This window comes from Cryptosporidium bovis (genome assembly GCF_009768925.1).
Source record: "Cryptosporidium bovis isolate 45015 chromosome Unknown contig_16, whole genome shotgun sequence".
Classification (NCBI taxonomy): domain Eukaryota; phylum Apicomplexa; class Conoidasida; order Eucoccidiorida; family Cryptosporidiidae; genus Cryptosporidium; species Cryptosporidium bovis.
The window spans coordinates 151,252-170,046 of NW_027125032.1; the positions used below are offsets into that span (position 1 = coordinate 151,252).

At 30.5% G+C, this 18,795-nt stretch overlaps 5 protein-coding genes across 5 annotated transcripts; 1 reads left to right on the forward strand and 4 right to left on the reverse strand.

The window, feature by feature from the left end:
- Window positions 1-494: 494 nt before the first annotated feature.
- Window positions 495-4,427, reverse strand: FG379_000818 (uncharacterized protein; the record flags this gene model as incomplete). The annotated part of the gene is made up of 1 exon (XM_067326228.1): window positions 495-4,427. The coding sequence occupies one exon, from the start codon at window positions 4,425-4,427 to the stop codon at window positions 495-497; it is 3,933 nt and encodes a 1,310-aa protein (XP_067182913.1).
- Window positions 4,428-5,811: 1,384 nt separating this feature from the next.
- Window positions 5,812-6,054, forward strand: FG379_000819 (uncharacterized protein; the record flags this gene model as incomplete). The annotated part of the gene is made up of 3 exons (XM_067326229.1): window positions 5,812-5,869; window positions 5,928-6,001; window positions 6,034-6,054. 3 exons carry the CDS (start codon window positions 5,812-5,814, stop codon window positions 6,052-6,054), a joined length of 153 nt encoding a protein of 50 aa, XP_067182914.1.
- A 405-nt stretch (window positions 6,055-6,459) lies between these two features.
- Window positions 6,460-13,383, reverse strand: FG379_000820 (uncharacterized protein; the record flags this gene model as incomplete). The annotated part of the gene is made up of 1 exon (XM_067326230.1): window positions 6,460-13,383. One exon carries the CDS (start codon window positions 13,381-13,383, stop codon window positions 6,460-6,462), a length of 6,924 nt encoding a protein of 2,307 aa, XP_067182915.1.
- A 622-nt stretch (window positions 13,384-14,005) lies between these two features.
- On the reverse strand, window positions 14,006-15,430 carry FG379_000821 (uncharacterized protein; the record flags this gene model as incomplete). The annotated part of the gene is made up of 1 exon (XM_067326231.1): window positions 14,006-15,430. One exon carries the CDS (start codon window positions 15,428-15,430, stop codon window positions 14,006-14,008), a length of 1,425 nt encoding a protein of 474 aa, XP_067182916.1.
- A 540-nt stretch (window positions 15,431-15,970) lies between these two features.
- Window positions 15,971-18,319, reverse strand: FG379_000822 (uncharacterized protein; the record flags this gene model as incomplete). Its single annotated transcript, XM_067326232.1, has 1 exon — window positions 15,971-18,319. The coding sequence occupies one exon, from the start codon at window positions 18,317-18,319 to the stop codon at window positions 15,971-15,973; it is 2,349 nt and encodes a 782-aa protein (XP_067182917.1).
- Between the last annotated feature and the right edge of the window lie 476 nt (window positions 18,320-18,795).

Here is an 18,795-nt window from a genome sequence, read left to right on the forward strand (position 1 = left end):
AAGAGAAAAAAACGAGTGAACGTGCTTGTGAATAAGAGATAGGAAGAATTAGAATGCCTAGTCAGGTCTAATTCCATATTACTGGATGATTCTGAGTGCGAATTCAATCTGCTATTCGTCACCATACTTCGCAAACAACCGCAACTAGTAACAGATTGAATTCACTCATTCAATGAAATAAACAATAAAATTGAAGATAGTGTACTTGAATAATCACAACAACTCCTAACATATTCTACGCCCTTAAAAAAATGAAGTTACTTTAAAAATATAGTGCGTTCTAATCAACACTACACAAGTCATATTTATACTATAATATATTAGAAAAGTATCAAAGTTCATACTTACATCTGTTCATAAGAGTTAAATCCAAACAGTAATTAATTTATTTCCATCATTTGCATTGCAATAAACAGATGGATCAAAAACACGGCTTTAAATAATAAGGTGCAACCACCTCACAACCTTTTCTTCTTGTCTAAATTATCATTTTATTAATTATTCCACATATTGTTACTTTGTTGTAAAAATCCACCTGCTTCAGTTCTCTTTCCAGACCCTGCTATACCTCCTATTGAACTACCACTACTATTTCCGCCAGCAGTACCATTATTATTGCCATTTCCAGCACCGCTATTATTAGAACTATGATTGTTTCCATGAGTTCTAGAAGAATGGAATCCAGAAAACCCAACAGCTCCCGTTTCAGAATGGTGATGTTTATGGTTGTGATAATGCCCTGCAGTGTGACCACCTGTCTTATTTCCTGCTCCAACAGAACCTCCTCCTGTAGCATTATTTCCCACAACATGATTCGCAACAATTCCAGATGAATTAACCGTTCCTGAATTTGAATTAACACCTGTTTGGCTAATTCCCGAAGAGCCAGTACCAGTTGAAGAACCCTGACCGGAATTAGATGCATTTTGAACTGAGTTGTTCGATGAGGACCCAATAATTAAACCTTGATGACCCCCCCCTCCAACATGTATATTATGATGGTGTATGTGGCTTTGGCTTTGATTATGAGTTTGATTTTGCAACTGATGGTGATGATTTGCTGCTCCAAATCCCTGATGGTGGTGATGACTTCCCATGTGATGATGAATATATTCAACAGTATGGATTCCGCCAGTATTTGTGCCATCTAATTTATTTGCAGTATTCAATGCCATTCCCCCAATGTTTTGACTAGGAAAAACTCCTTGAGGGACAACCGCTTGGTCCATTCCAAAATCATTCCCACCAACACCACCATTCACTGTTGTCATTCCATTGAATCCAACAACTGGAATACTTATTGGAGTTCCACCCGCAGAACTGCCGATAATTGAATTTCCAGAATTACTTCCGGATCCTGAAATAGAAACGTTACCAACCCCCTGTTGCTGGGAAGATCCTAAGCCTGAAATGTGCTGGTGTTGAGTAATATTTGGCGATATAATAGATTGTATTCCAGGATATCCTCCTTGGTTATGGTAATAATGTTGATTATGGACACCTGATGTATTGATAGTAGCTGCAGTCAATGGAGATTGAGTGCTTCCATTACAAGTTTGAATTGTTGATGATATACCTGTTCCTGAATTATTATTGCTATTATTATTATTACTATTACTATTATTATGATTATTATTATTGTTATTATTACTACTATTGTTATTGTTACTATTATTATTATTAGTATTACTATTGCTATTGTTACCACTATTATTACCATTATTATTATTGGTACTATTATTATTTCCATTTCCGCTGACCGCACTGCCACCGAAACCACTAGTAATATCATCCGACACTATACTATTGCTATAAACTCCTACATTGGCTCCTCCAGTGCCATGATGTCCTTGTGAGTATTGATGGTTAAATACATTTGTTGGGTGATTACCATTTGCCTTGGTTGTTTGAGTAGCACTATAATGGGGAAAACCAAACGCCGCTGTGTTACCAACCATATATGGAAAGTTTGGTGCAGTAGTATATCCTGCATAATTTAAATAGGCATAGTTATATGGATTTCCACCTCCAGTTGTGAGTGCAATATTATTAACTCCATTCCCACCAACTGAACCAACAATACTGTCATAAGTTCCCATTAAGCCAGGGTTAGATAAATACCCCGTTCCTGAAGCCGATCCAGACCCAGCACTAGACGAAGATGTAGATGAGGGTACAGAAGAATTAGAAGGGTTTGGAGACATAGCAATAGACAAGTGATTATTACCTCCTATACCAGGCTGCATAGGTAAACCCCCATAACCACCACTTCCAACTACTCCCGTTGACACTGCTGAAGAGTGTTGACCCATATAACCAGTGTTTGCTGTGTTGGAATTACTTACTTTCAGTGCTGTATGATGCGCTCCTAGATGACTATTGGAGGCAGTGCCACGATGTGATTGATGTAACACTGTCTGATCGACTGCAATATTATTGCTGTTACCTATAATACTATTATTATTACTACTATTATTATTACTTCCACCAAGTCCAATAACAACACTTCCTCCTACACCAACACCAGTTTGCAATCCTGTATCCTTAGATGGGGACGAAGGTCCATTAACTCCCCCAACAGTTGTTCCCGTATTCCACGCATTAACCGGGCCTGTTCCAGTTACATTACCATTTCCATCAGAATAAACGGACATTACAGAACCCTGGATTCCGCCATATCCGCCCCCTCCAATAACTCCTGATGCAGATAAATTACCAGAAGAAATTCCTACAATGCCTCCACCCACTCCTGCAACACCAACTCCAATACCGTGACCCCCAGAAACACCGGCTCCCATACTTGTGCCATTAATACCAGAATTGGTACTGAGACCAATTCCATTGTTATTCGTCGCGTTTATAATGTTGCTGCTTTCGAAAGTCCCAGATGTTGTATGACTTTGATTATTAAGCAAATTACCATTGTCAGTATGAATTTGACCTTCTGACACTTTACTTACGTCTACTGCCCCAAAACTTCCAAACAATAAACCTTCATTAGCATTTGGGTCTATTGTTCTACCATCAGGTAAGTATACTCCAAGCCCACTTGACTTATCTAGTAGTGGCGAAGATAGTTCACCAACCATAATCCCACCTATTTGTATTCCATTTGAGGAAATTCCTCCAACTTTAATACCTAAATCTAATCCCGATCCGCTTACAGTGGAAGAAGAGGAGTCAGAAGATACTGCAACATCCTCTCTTTCTTTATTTCCTTCAATTCTTTGGTCACTTGCATTTCTCCAAATAGTTTCGATAATTCTAGAAGATTCGGTATTACTACCGTCTATTCTAGATATTTGCACTGCTTGTGAATCTTTCGTTGTACCTACACGATAGGGATTATCTTTGTAATTAATGTCTGAAGAGTTTGTACCCATTCTATTATTTACACTAGCAGTATTGGATATAGAAGCAGCAGTAGAAGTATTATTACCAGCAGTAGAATTAGTAGATATTGCTTTTGTAGAAGTAACAACTTTATTATTAGTATTTTTACCTGCAATCACAGTTTTAACATTATCATTTTTACCATTATTCTTGCACGCTAATTTAGCCCAAGTAGTATTGTTAACTAAAGTACTATTCGGTGTCATTGAACTAACTGTATCGTTATTGTTTAATTTTGAATTGTTCATCGATTCAACACCTCCTTTATCAACAAACAAATTCGAATTTAAATTTCCCTTATTTGTCACTGAACTAGCAACAGAATTTAACATATTGTTAACAGAATGTTTACTGTCCTTATTATTTTGATGGTTTGAACCACTAACTTTTTGATTAGTGTGTCTTCCGCCAACACTTTTATTGTTAAAACTACTTTCATTCTGATTCTGAACATGACTATGATTGTGAGCATTGCCAATGCTGCCAATGCCATGGTTATTTTGGCTATGTTGTCTTTGACTTCTATTACCTCCTTGATGCTGATTATTTGCCATGCCAACAATATTACCACCAACTAAATTTCTGTTTTTACCACTACTATTGTACCCTGTATTGCTTAAGTTTAAGTACTGCTTTCTAGATTCATTTGTTTTGTTGTTATTGCTATTAGACTTGTTTTTTCCAACTTTCGTCCATTGACCAGATTCATGACCACTAAAATCTTCAATTACATTACCTACAGCTAATTCAATTTGGCCCACGTCATAATGGCATCTATGAACTAAATCAGATATATCATTCAAATTAAAATTATATGGTTCTAACACTGGGGTCAATTCTTTAACCCATTTTGCCGTTCTTGGTGAAAGCTGAACGTCTGCTATTAATGGTTGAACGTTATATCTTCTGTAATAGTCATCACTTAGTGAAGATGATGATTGTTCATTCGTACTCTTTCGTTTCCCGACAACCGTGCTCGAGTTCGTACTTGAATTATTTCCTCCTGCCCTTAAACTCCTTGTACCAGCAGTCATTTTATATATAAAGGGATAAATCCAAAATATATTATTTTATTAAGTACATAAAAAATAGTTTTAAATGACTAGCTGTAAAGAAATTAAATTAAAAGGAAAGAGGTGAATTTAAAGTCTAATCTTTTTTCCACTTCACCTCCTCTACCTTATTATTAACCTAATATGGGTGCTGTTTCCAAAACCGAACGTCTTTACAGATAGACCTGCTATAAATATTATAACTTTTTTCACAATATTATGGTTTATGCCAAGTTTAAATGAAATACATATATAATTAATATATAACTGTTTTCAAATTTAGTACACTACTAATTTATATCGTCTTCTTGTTACTACAAATAACTTTTTATTTATTCTCGATACTTTTCTCCACTATTATTTCATTTATATAAAATTATTTCCCACAAAAAAAACTTTTAAATCAGTTTATAACTTATATTTACTTTTTATAAATATTTTATATCCATATATTTGAAAAACCCGGGCTTATTTTTTATTTAATTAGAAATTATAATATTAATTATATATATCCATTACTATTCTAGGTTTATTTATTTCATTATTTATTACTCTTTGACATTTGTAATCTATATATAACTATCTCATAATTATATTATTATGTATTTTCCATTATTTATTTTTTAAATTGAATTAGTTGACGTGATGTTTTATACTTGTTATTTTAAATAATTTTATTTAGTTTACTGACTTTGTATTTCAATTAGTTTATTAACTTTAATCATTTACTACTATTATCAAATAGCGGTTAAAAGGATTTTACTGCTGATTTTTTTAATACTTATCCCGCCGTCTCATTGTCAATGCATTAATGTTTAGTTTTCAACTATTCGTTTTAACCAAAATTTATCGAAAAGTCACACATAACTCTGTATGCTCACGTAAAATGTGAGAATATCACTCTTTATTGCCTAAATTAACCTAACCCAACTAGTATATTCTCCTCTTTCGTATTTATCTAGTTTTCTATTTTGTAAATTACTGCAACCTAATGCATTACCCTAATCTTCTTTTTCATCACTCATTTATCAGTTAAAAAGAAGTGATAATATAATATGATGAATTTGCTCACATTGTATTTGTAAATGTGGATGCAATACCGGTGTTGAGAGTGCATGCATGCACAAAGTTTTTGCATTATTTTTCGTAAAGTGCACTGGTTGTGTAACTTTGACTTATGTATAAATAATAGTTAATTTAAATAAAATTCATGGACTAGTGAGCGAATTTAAGTACATATACTTGTTTATTTATATTTGTATTTTCTTACATTTATAAACGAAAATTATATGTGAATGAGTATATGGCATTTACATTTATTAAAATATATTACTAAATTAGAAAAGGAATAATGACAAAAAAAGAAATGAAGAATTCATTAAGAGCAAGTGTTGAATCATCAAGCACAACTATAAGTGTCGATGGTATGTTATAAATTATCAAGAGCCGATGAAAAATTGACTACTTTTTCATTATTTTCAGACATAAATAGTGAAACACCGAGTCATAAAAGAAAATATGTAAAAAAAGAAGCAAATGAAATAGAGGAATACAAGGTAAGGTTAATAAATTTTCATCTCTCATTTAGAGATCTAATACCGAACAATAATGACATTGACAATTACTACAATAGAAAAGACTTGAAGAACACAAGGACAATTTACACGAATCAATGACAAGTAAGTCTTAAATAAGCATATTTCACATAAATAATAATGATAATAATATTGAAGAATTCTTAAATTCATTATATGATGAACTGGAGAATTCGAGAGTAAATTTAGAATCCTCGTGTTTAAGGTCACTCCAAAGATATGGAGACCATGTTAAAAGACTAGAATCAATTAGAAATCAGAATATGGAAAGCTCATTGAAACTACAAAAGATGCAAAGCATGATACAAAAATTTTCCGATAAAATTACACAAGTTTAATTTAAAAAAAATAAGCATAAATCATTATTGTTAAATTATGTATGAATAGCACGTACATTTATATCAACTTTTGAATATATATCAGAATACTATATTACTTTCATTGTTGCTTAGACTATCTTTTATAATTTGAGATAATTCAATTCTTTCGTTATTCCCAATTATTGAAAACAGTGCACTAGAATTATTAGAATTTCCAGAAAATAACGGAAGCAGCCTTGATATCAATGTTTTATTGTTTAAATGGAAAATTATGAACTTGACTGGCCAAACCCACCATAAAACTCTTGATTTGACATTACCAAAATCATCAAAATTGTAAATATCAACTAAATCGTTTTTTCTAAATTCATTGTAATAAAGGATAGAAAACCTGAATAATTCCAATGTAACGGTCTCAATTACAGAATCAAATGTTTGTGGAGAAAATTTAAAGCTATCCTCTCTTGCAGCACCGTATGAAACATAACTTTCAGAAAAGTGCAAAATAGAAACAATATCCATTTCAAAAAATATTGGTGTTTCAAAAAAATATGCCTGTTTAATTCTAAATTCAAATAAGGACGATATTTTATTCCCCAATATATTGTAAATTCCCATATCGCTGTTTCCCTTTGAACTCTCAATTATCCATTTAATTTCAGTTAAACTCGAAAAACCAGTTAGATTGTAGAACTCGGTCATAAATTCAAGTAGTGTATCATTCCCATGTACCATACTTTGTATGTTAAATATTCCTAATATTAAATATTTAAAAACGTCTATCCCTTCTCTAGATACATTGTTGCCATTGTTGAGAATGGAAATAATCTCATTTTCCAAATTTTTCTTGTCTATCATTATTGAATTATTCTCATTTTTAATAAATCCTTTGTTATTTAAAGTTCCAAATAATTCAAATAATTCCTTTACAGTCGGATTAATAATAACATTTTGTTCCAGTGCAGACAATATATAATAATGAATATATTCAATTATATGGTTGAGTATTTCCATTTGTGTTTCTATATTAAACAAATCATTCCTTATATTTTTAATTAGATCCTTGTTTTTAACTTCATCCATATCTCTTTCAATACAAGTTTGTGATTGCAGTAATAGTGATTTTCTCTGTAGTAGTGTCGGTTCTTGCTGCATTTTAAGTATCTGTTCAACTATGTCAATAAACAAATTATATATATCATTTATTTTTTTGTCTCCACGTTCCATGATTAACATACTTGTATTCAATATTCTTCTTATGTTATTTATATTATTTTTCAAATACTCGCCCAGATATTTAACATTTTCAAAGTTGCAACCGTTTATTAATACAATAGATTCTTTTGATGAATCCGAGTAATTGCCAATATCATCATATATTTTGTTCTCTAAATTACTGTTTATTTTGACTGGAATCTTCCAAAATGTTTTAGCTTTTGTATAGTAATGTTTCCCTGCAGATAAGTATTGTTTTGCATTGTATAACAAATAACCTTGATCATTAATTAGGTCATTCTCTTTTTCATTTCTCATTTCTTTAAATCCAGAAGTTTTTTTGTTATATGTATCAGTATTCTTTGTCGATTTCAAAGCTACAAGTGTATTACTGTTGTTTATCTCATCTTTTTTAATATAAAAATCATTAATGTTATAATTCTCAAGCCAATTTTTAAGAAATGGGGAGTCATCACTAAATAAAAACACAGTTATACATATATTTTTAGTGAACCAATTCTCGAACTTTGGATTTCGATTTTTTCTGTTTTTTATCTCTTCATAAATTGTCTTTTGCATACAAGCGTCAGTGTAAGAAATATATGAAAACAAATAGTAATGAAGCCACTCATTATTAGAAATTTCAATTCTTTTATTAGAACTTTTAGATTTTGTACCAAGGTTATCTTCCTGTTTAAGTGCAAGGATAATTATTTTTGTTATTGATGATTTAATATTTAGAATTTTTTCTCTAAATTCATTAAATATATCTATTCTTTCATCTATACTCTTTTCCATGTCTTTTTTATTTAATATTGAATTAATGTTATACTTTCCTCCAGTTTTAGAATTTTCAATATAATTGTTTGTTTTTCTAGCTATTGTGAAGTCATTCAAGTATTCAAAATATTCATCATCAAACAAGTCCATATTAGAAAGAAAATTCTCTATTTCTAGAACATAAGTGTTGTATTTTAAGTCAAGTAAATACTGAAGATTATTATAGATCCAAAGAATTGTATGAAACTGATATGTATAAATGGACTTTGTTGTATTTGAATCAATATTCTGTCTACAGTAATCCAACAGTGTTTTACAACCACTTTGTTCTACAGTTAATATAATATCAGAAAAAGGAATTATTTGAGAACAATATTGTTGCCCTGAACGTCTTATTTCTGAAATTAACATTTCTAAGAAATATTGAATAAATGAATTTGACTTTGAAATATAGTCCAAATACTCTGAAAGGGAGGTTGGAATTTTGATTGGTACTTTTTCACCATTTGTTAACCAAAGGGGAAATAAACCAGTAATTCTGAGGTACTCAGACTGGAATGAAATTAAATTCATTATTGTTCTATACTCCTCTAAATGGCTTAATAGTACTAATGAAACATTTAAAGGCACGTGGTAAACTTTTTCAGAAAGTAAATTAGCCTTGTGTGGTTGAACAGAACCTACATAACCTTGAAAATTTTGTTTAGAACCATTTCTTTTCATGAACACTATTATCTTGTTCAGTTGTGACATTGAATTTTCTATTGAAATTATGTCAACTGGGAGTATTCCCTCTCCGTTTTCCTCTTTAGTTTTAGAAGAACTTGATGAGCTTGAAGATGATAAAAATGGGGTTTCTGAGCTATATTCATTCAAAAATCTTGAAGCAGAAAGCAAATCATATCTGAAAATGAGTCTAATTAAAAACTGGTGACCTCTATTTTCTATCAAGTCGAAAAGATTAAAATTTGAAATCGATTTTTTAAGAATATCCAGGTATGTGATGCAAATTAAATTTTCATTTGTAATATAAGCATTGTATTTAATTCCAAATGGATATGTTTTTATGAAAAGATCAGTTATTTTAAGTATTTCAATTGTTTTTAGTAAGAAACTGCGAATCTCAGTAAACATGTCTATTTCTGAAATATTTATGCAAGAATTTGAATGGGAGCCAACTCCGTTTGCCTTACCCAAAGAAGTAAATTCATTATCCTTAGATTCAAACAACGTTGAAGACAAGGAATTGCGATTAACATCACTGTAGTAATTCGGAAACCATGATGGAAGAAGAATATTTAATGTATTTATAATTGGTGTTAGGGACGATATTAAATGCTTTACATGATTATCATTTAATGATGACTTGATTGTGACTGTAACCATGTCATTATTTGAGAATTCAGTTGAATTATTGTCTGGAATTAAAAATGAACACAGTTCTCCGTCTTTATTTTCGTTTCTGTTAAAACTTGAACATGAATTATACCTCGAGATGTTCTCACAGGAAAATAACGTGCTTGAACTCATCCAGTCCGAAGCCGAAGGCTTAAAGAATTCTTGAATACACGATGATATATCTACTACTACATTTTTCCCTTTATTGCTCGAGGACTTAATTGTAGATTCACTACTAAAATTAAATTTACTATTCTTGCCATCATTAGCGTAAACGCTATTTATTCTTCTTTTGTTTCCGCTATTTCCGACTTCAAACTCATCAATCTGATTTTTAATCAACTCATTTACTATTTTAGAACCTTTGCGTGTATTATTATCATTATCCAAGTAACCATTAAAACCACCAATCACGCTATTTTTTTCCTTATTAATTAGGTATTTATTTAACTGAACATCTAGTACACTATCCAAAGATAATTTATCGTCCTTAAATTCACCAACACAACCCTTTAAAGCGAATTTTGAACTCTTAATTTCAAAATCTGTTTGTTGAAAAAGAGGAGTCCCCCAAATGCTCCTTAATATTCTAGAAATAAGGAGAATTAAACCTTTACATCTGGGAGAAATAGATATCGAACAATTCAGAGAATTCAGTTTAACATTACAATAGCTAGAGTATATCGATCTAGACTGTATTGAAATATCTGATATCAATGTGACCCATATTCTAATTAAATTAATAAGTGGAAAATCATGTCTTTGATTAATTATTGTATTATTATTGTTATTCTTCATGTAAATTTCTATCATTGGACTATCACTTTTAATACCATCAGTAGACGAATGCATTCTCTGAAAAACATCATTGTTAAAAATACCTTTAATATTCAAATTAATTAATCCTTGCCATATTACTGAAAAAAACTGTTCAAATGTAACTGTATGAGCAAATGTACCTAGTAATCTCATAACAAATGTAACTGATTTGTTTTGATAGTGAAGTAGATCGGTTGTATTTTCTCCATCTCTATTTAAATCAGAAAAGCCATATTTATCGAAATCATCAAATATATTTAACATAAATGAATAATTATGTGGTTCTAATGTCATGTTTGTAATTATATCGAGTATCTTTTTTTTTTCAAGCAAAAAAACTCCATTAGTTGTAATTACTGTCCAAGATCTATTTTGAGTTGTCTGGTCCAAAACGATGTCCTTTAGTCCGCTATGTGGTAACCCTGGAAAACTGATATTGAGAAAGCAAGAAGATTTATTCAAGTTAAGCTCTTTTTGAATTAAATCGAATGTTTTTAACTTGATTATATTATCATTTGAATTATTTTTCAGGTCGCTTTTCGACAAAAAAGAATTGGTACTACCTAATGAAGATATTCTATTATAAAAGTATTTCCATATGTGATAGAATTTTGAACCTGATGTTTTAGCTCCAAATCCTGTTTTGTTTGAAGTTAAGTTATCAAAGACTAAACTATTTAAGTTGTGACGAATAAAAAATAAGTTACTACTCGATGAGCTATTGTTTATTTCCTTCTCCTTTATATATTCACTTACTTCATATTGTCTAAATTCATACGGATTAGGTACATTCCATAAATTATCAAAAAGTCTTTGATAATTAGATAATATTCCTCTTTCTTGCACATCCAATACAACACCCAAATTAGGGTCAGAAAAAGCATACTGCCATTCTTTAAATACTGAATTATTATTTTTATCATCATAACCATAGTAATTATTACTATCGCTATTACTGTGATTGCCGTCATTGCTAGTTCTGTTTCCTCTAAAAACAGTGCTAGTTTGCATCTGATTTTTGGCAATCATTGTTTGGTCCAAACAAGTAGCGATAATACTTGAGGTGTAGTGATTGCCAACATTAAAAGCAACATTGTTTTCTTTAAGTGCGCTAGATTCATCCTCCTCTTTATTTAACACAGTTTGAATAAAAACACCGTTTGAATACAAAGCAGACGAAATCAAATAATCGTTCCGTTGTGATATAAATGATTCATCTAGTCCGGAAATAGGAGATCTCCTAAATCCCCTTACCTTCATACCAGTTGGAAGTTTGAGGGTAATGCATTCACCACTACTTTCTCGAGTAGATAAAGGAATAACATCGTACTTTGCCTCCATATATATTCTATCTCCTTTTGAAGTAACTATAATTAAAACAATATTTTCACTTTCTAAAGGATTTACTGGATGAATAGAATGAATAAAGAAATTATTTAACATCGAATTAAGAGAATTGCTCAAATTTTTCTGGGAATTAACCTCTGAAATTGACTGTTTTTTGGGATAAAAATCACTACCATTTGAAACCAGTTTATTCAATTCAAACTGTAGCGTTTTGAAATTAATTCTAAATAAAAATCTTATGGGATAACAAGATGAAACTGACATATTCGATATAATTTGAGGTCTCTCTATAAAAGTAAAATCATCTGAAATTTTTTTAATGTAGATAGACCCAATTGGAATGTTAAATACATCTATGTCAGAATTCTTGTACAAAACATAAAGCAATCCTCTGTTTTCATCAGAATAGATATAATTAACTATGTGTTCAGAGTTTCCAAAAAATATATTCTTAACAAAACTAGGAATAATTTTATCCATAAACCAATTTTTAGTTACACATACAAGTTTGGAAATGCACTGATTATCATAGTAGTATGAGTTAAATTGTTCTTTGTTGTAATGATGATTACGACTATTATTATTATCGTTTTTGGTATTTGAACTTGGACTAGAAGTAAAAATTCCAGATATCTTCTGAATTTTGTTATCCATAAAATTTGAGAGTGTATCGCCTATAATTTTTCCAAATCCTCTTGGTTCTACTTTAGATCCATGAAGTGGAGGAAACTCGAATTCAAATACATTTCCTGTATTTTCACATCCCAAAAAAAATCTTCCAGATGCCTGATGCACTGTAATACAACTGAACTTGACATTTTTATGTCTATTTAATGTTAATGAATAGAAACTATCTCTTATTCTATTAATAATATAATTACCATTTGAGTTTTTAATTAATTCCAACAATATAAGATAAGTTTCAGTACTTATCAAGAAAAAAGCCGATTCTTCACATTCATAAACTCCTACACACCTTATATTTGCCTTTTCTTGTGAATTTTCCATGTAAAATTCCTCTGTCTGAACAGAGTATACCGGATCCTCTTTAGACCAATTCCAAAACACGATTTCATTATTATTATATATATAAAATATGCTATGTGAATTTAAAATCTTATGGTTTGCTCTGCAATAACCGCTGCTATTATGTTCTATTTTGTTTTCTAAAAGCGAGTTTGTTATTTTTTTTGGAATGTTCTCACTCAACACCCTAATTTCAAAAGATTCCGGCCTAAATTCATAACATTCGAACCATGAATTTTCCAGTCCAATACTTTTAATATATGAATCCAAACATGAAAATTCCTCATCTTGCTTAATACATGAGTTTATTGAACAACCCAATACTTCCATTTTCGTTATTGGATTATCATTTTTATCCTTTATCTCCTCTCTTAAAGTCATAAATTGATTATCATCTTTGACAACAAATCTTTTTCTATTATCGTTTCTTCCAAACATCTATATATTATAATTCAGTAGTCCAGTTATTTTTATTTTGACGTTTATTAATGATATTGGTCTTTAAAATCCTTTCTACTTTTCAAAATCTAATACTGAATTATTTAATTGAATGTTATTTACAAACTCCTTCGATTACCTTATTTTCTCTATGTTTACCTTTGTTATATATTCTGCCACCTAATTATTTTTATTCTTCTTATTCCCTACTTTCTCCAGAACTTATTTCAACCTTTAAACATCACGTGGGGTTGATCACGCGCCCGATACCTTTGCGATAACTTAAAAAGTTATCGCCAGAAAAAGAAGAAATACCGAAAAACCCAAAGCATAATGAAATGGAATGTGAGAAACTCACCCTAACTATTATTTTTTAGCTTCAACACAGATAAAATACACTGAAGGAGAAGACGGTGGTGGTGTAAGAGGTATTTGGCCATGGAGTCTAAAAATAACTAACATTAAATATATGAGAGATTAGCTGTTATTTTTCGCAATTAAAGAGACAGAAATTGAATTTATAAAAATGAAATTATTACATCTAATTATTACATTTTAGCTAAACACTTAAAATTGATTCTTTAAGACGTTAAGTCATATGCAAATTAAATAATAGGAAAATTCATTCTTGAATAGTAACGATGGATTTTTTTCTTTCTGGAATAGGTTTTGATGTGTCTTTTGTATGAATTCTTAGGTTTTCCTCTCTTCTCTTCTTGGATTGAGTTTGGATAAGTTTTCTCTCTTGAGTAGATTTTACTATTTTTGGAATATGATGATGTCTTGCTATTCTTTTTATTTCCGGTAAGTGCTGATACCTCTCAATAAGTTTGTTTCTATAAGCAAGAGTTTGCCTTTCCCTATAAACTCTGGGACCCAATGGTTGGCTAGCCTCATTTTTCCAAAGACGAATGCAAAAATCTGAAGAACCACTAACTATGAATTTACCGTCAGCTGTATATTTGGTGCACCAAACAGTTTGCATTCTCTTTGTATGGTAAATATCTTTAGAAGAGCCTTGATCTATATTAAATATCCTAATTGTATTATCTCTACTTCCGGCAACAAAACTGTTTCCCATTGGATTGTAATCAATATCTAATACAGCTTGAACAAAACCCTTGTAGACAAATCTTGCCGTATCTAGCTTTCTCATATCAAAAGTATACAACATTGAATCATCATTAGCTATTGTGAAGTTAAGAGGTTGCTGAGGGTTCCAACAAATAGCATTTGATTTATTTGACAATATTACTTTTCTTAAAGCAGTTGATGCCCTAATATCAAATAATCCAACTGAATTATCCGAAGAAACTGTTGCTACTATATGTGATTCGCTCGGATTTATCCTCGCTGAATATACTGTTTCATTACCCCATTCAAACTCTTGTAAAGGTGTGTTCCTATGATGATCCCAAACATGAAGGCCGCCAACTCCACTACTTATTAATATATCACTATTCCAATGATGATCTAAACTATAAAGCTGACCTGGTGCTAAAAACGTATTCTCTGAGATTATATTTGTTCTAAAATTAGATATATTGTCATATCCATCAAATACATTCTCAATGTTACCCTCATCCTCCAATTCATTTGCCTCTAGTAAATTAACATCCTCTCTCTTTCCTATTCTCCACATTTGCAATTTCTTATCATCTCCACATGAGAATAAATACTTATCATCCTCCGTTACACATAATCCACGTACCGCTCCTTCATGTCCTCTTATCATATATTCGCACCTTCTTAGACCTGCCAAGTTCCAATATCTTATTGTACCATCAAACCCACCACTGTAAATGTCTGAAAGGTGATGATGCCCTCTGGCTATTGCATTTACTGTATCCGTATGACCTTCAAATACTGAAACTAGTGGTTTTGAAAATAATTTTCTCAGCTTTACACTCATCAAGGCTCTACTATATTCTCTTGCTCTCTCAAAAGGGTGTACTTCTGGATCTGGATTATGGTATATACGTCGTACCGAACCTTTTGTTAAATCTTGATATCTGCTTATATCTCTCTGAAGTACCTTAACCTTCATTTTATAAATTACAGATTAAGTAAACGTATAAACCTTCAATTTTTGTACTAATTATTTTTACAAACAAAATTTAAGTGTATTATAATAGCAATTAATTGTTAATAAAAAATATAATAAAACAATTGAATTGGTGAAGTAAAATTCTTAATATTCTGCACTGACAACGAACTATTATATTATAATTTGTAATTGAATTTTATGACTTCTTTTATCCTATTTAGATTATTTGAAGTAAAGGCAAAAGAATATTTACTCATTCACCTATTAATATCTTCATATATAAAATTAATAATCTCCAATATAACTGGTATCACTAACTGAACTTTGGTTTTCTATTAAGCTCTTAATTATCATATATACTCCGTTTTATTTAGTTGAAAAAAAAATCAATTACTGACAATGAGTTTGGCGCCAAAACACTAGAATTATCTAATGGTCATTAATTATTACAAAATACTTGCGGGAAATATAAATTAACCACTGCATGCGAAAATCATAATAAATGTTTATTACTGTATGATATATAAAAATTGTTTATTTTTAGAATATTTCAGATCCACGAACAAGACTGTTTTCAATTCTAATAGAATTTTGATTGCTGGATAAATCAAAATTAATAGTATTAGAACTTGATTTGTTATTAAGAGAATAGCTACCATAATTGCTTCCATTTTTGTTTCCATTTTCTGATTGAGAACTGGTATTAACTTGATCTATATCAGGAGCACTCATGGATATACTATTATGATCAGCGTGTTCATTGTTATTTCCATAATTTCCTTTGACAGATTCATCTATGTTATTATTTGAATTAAAATCCAATAAACTACTAGTACGTGTATTTTGTTTATAAGACATTTTTTTGCTGGAGTTTTTAATTATTTTGGTTAATTTCTGTATTTTGTCTGACATAATTTCGTTCTCACCCTCTAAAATACGATATTTTTCCTGTAGTTCCCTAAATGAAGTTTTAATTCTCTCATATTCAGATTCAGGTACATTTCTTTCAGGCGGACTTAAAAGATCTACTTGAATTCTTGGAATATATTTTGAATTCTCTAATATAGAAGTTTTATATGACGAATATTCAATAAGCCCACTATTGTTATAGTCAGAGTTACTGTGTGATGAATTAAAACCTTTATTTTCCGATGAATCGTTTGAATTATTGTCATTTGCTTGATTTATTAATTTGGTTCTTGATGACCCAAAAATAGAGGGAATAACAGCCAATGGTGGTTGTTTAAAATTATTTCCATCCCATATTGGTTGTTTATTAGTAGATGTTTGTTGCTTGCTTAAATTAAACGGCTCAAATGAATAGTTAGTATTTCCTGAATCTTCATAAAGAAACTCGGATCTAGTTACGACTGAAAACTCTTCCTCTCTAAAAATATACTGTAATTTATGTAGTAATTCTTGAATTATCGCATAATGTGTTGGTAAAGGTAAACCAAGTAAATATGACTTCATTTGTTCACCTAAAACTATACTTCTGTGTTTTAAATATGATGCTCTCGCAACTGCTTCATCAACTTTCCACTGATTTTGTAGCTGTTGAATCCAAAATAAAAGATTTTCAGCCTGACTATCTGGCATTTTCCATGCTTCTTGTTGATATTGCAATTTAGCTTGTACAAGTTCTATTTGTCTAATTAGTAACTGAAATATATCATGCTGAGAAAATAAGTCTTTAATGGTACTTAATTGTTTATCAGATTTTAACTGTTCTTCTCTATAGTGGTCTAATATTGACTGAATTTCATTTTTATATTTTCTATTTTCAATTAGCAATTCTTGACTTGAGTGTTTGAGATATTGTAATCTAGTAATTAATTTACTTAATCCAACATCACCGCTTTTATATGAGGATATATTATCTTGTATATCATTTAATTCATCCATAACCTCAAATTTATCTAGTAATATTTTCTGATTGTATCTCTGCATATCAGCTAATTTATCATGAAGTTCTCTTTTTTCTTCTAATAATAATTCTTTTTCGCCTCTTACATTTTCCAAATCTTTCAAAACTTGTGTCAATTCCGCCGTTTTTTGTTCTACAGCTTCACCAGTAGCTTTCTCTGTTACATTCAGTGCACTCTGAAGCTTTTTAACTTGCCCTTGAAGTTGATCATTTTTTGTTTTCAAACCTTTATTTTCAACTTCCATTTGTTTGTATTGATGTTTTAGTTTATCTAATTGTTGTGAAAGTTGATTTATATCTCTACTTCTATAATATGATCTAGATACCCCCATATAATCATTATTTATACTTCGAGTTGAGTTTATTATTCCATTTTCAAATTCATTATCTGAATTGTCTGAAACAGCTCTCATTTGGCCATACTGAACTGATTGATTCATCGCTATACACCATCTAGCAGATACATTTGGGGAACTTGCTGCAAATATTAGTGGGTTTGACTCTATACCCAATGAATGGTTATAATGCAATAGTATTATTAAATGTACATCTTTTCCAACATTTTGACGTAATACTACCTCTTCCTCACGGGTTATATATTCTCTTTGCAATGCAGTGGCTGAGTCTATTGTACTTATCATTGTATCGCATAATACATATACTACTTCCAGTGTTGACCCATCTTTTCTACTCGAGCCAAATAACATTCCACCTTTTAGTGTAAAATAATATTGTTCCCAACTTTCTCCTGAATCATCTTCTGATATTTCCCTTCCAATTTGGGAGCCTCCTCCCTGACCACCTTTTAAATTTAATACATAAAGCCAACCACAGCATTCCGGACTTATAGATGCAGATCTAGATAATGATAATAGTGATGCATCTTGTATTCTTATTTCAACCTTATTTATTATATCAAATCCACCATCTTTTGATTGACTTATTTCCTGTTTTTTTCCCATATTTTACGCGTTTCTAGCTATTCTAACAAAATACTTATGGTATAATGATTATCAATTTAAAATACCAGTTCTCCCTTTGTTTTGCGAGTTATTATTTATATTCATTTAACTTTGATTGTATATACTGTTATAAATTCAACTTATATTGTAAATTTCTGTTGCTTTTAAAAGTAACGATTTACTAAAAAATAAACTATATGTATTCTTAATTTATTATTTTTGGTATTAATTATTAAAATATTCAGAAAAAAATGTAATTATTTTTTAGAGAAAAAGAAAAAAACTTATATATTGCCTCCCACAAACTTTTATATTACTCAATCAACTCATTTTTTAAGTTCTTTTTAAGTTTATTTACAATTTTCTTTTTATTCTTAAACCATAGAGGCACGTACAGAGCCATTAAACTTGTCTAAGTCTACATGAAACTTTATGCATGCATGCGCTAAATCAATAATTATTATGGCGGGGTTTAT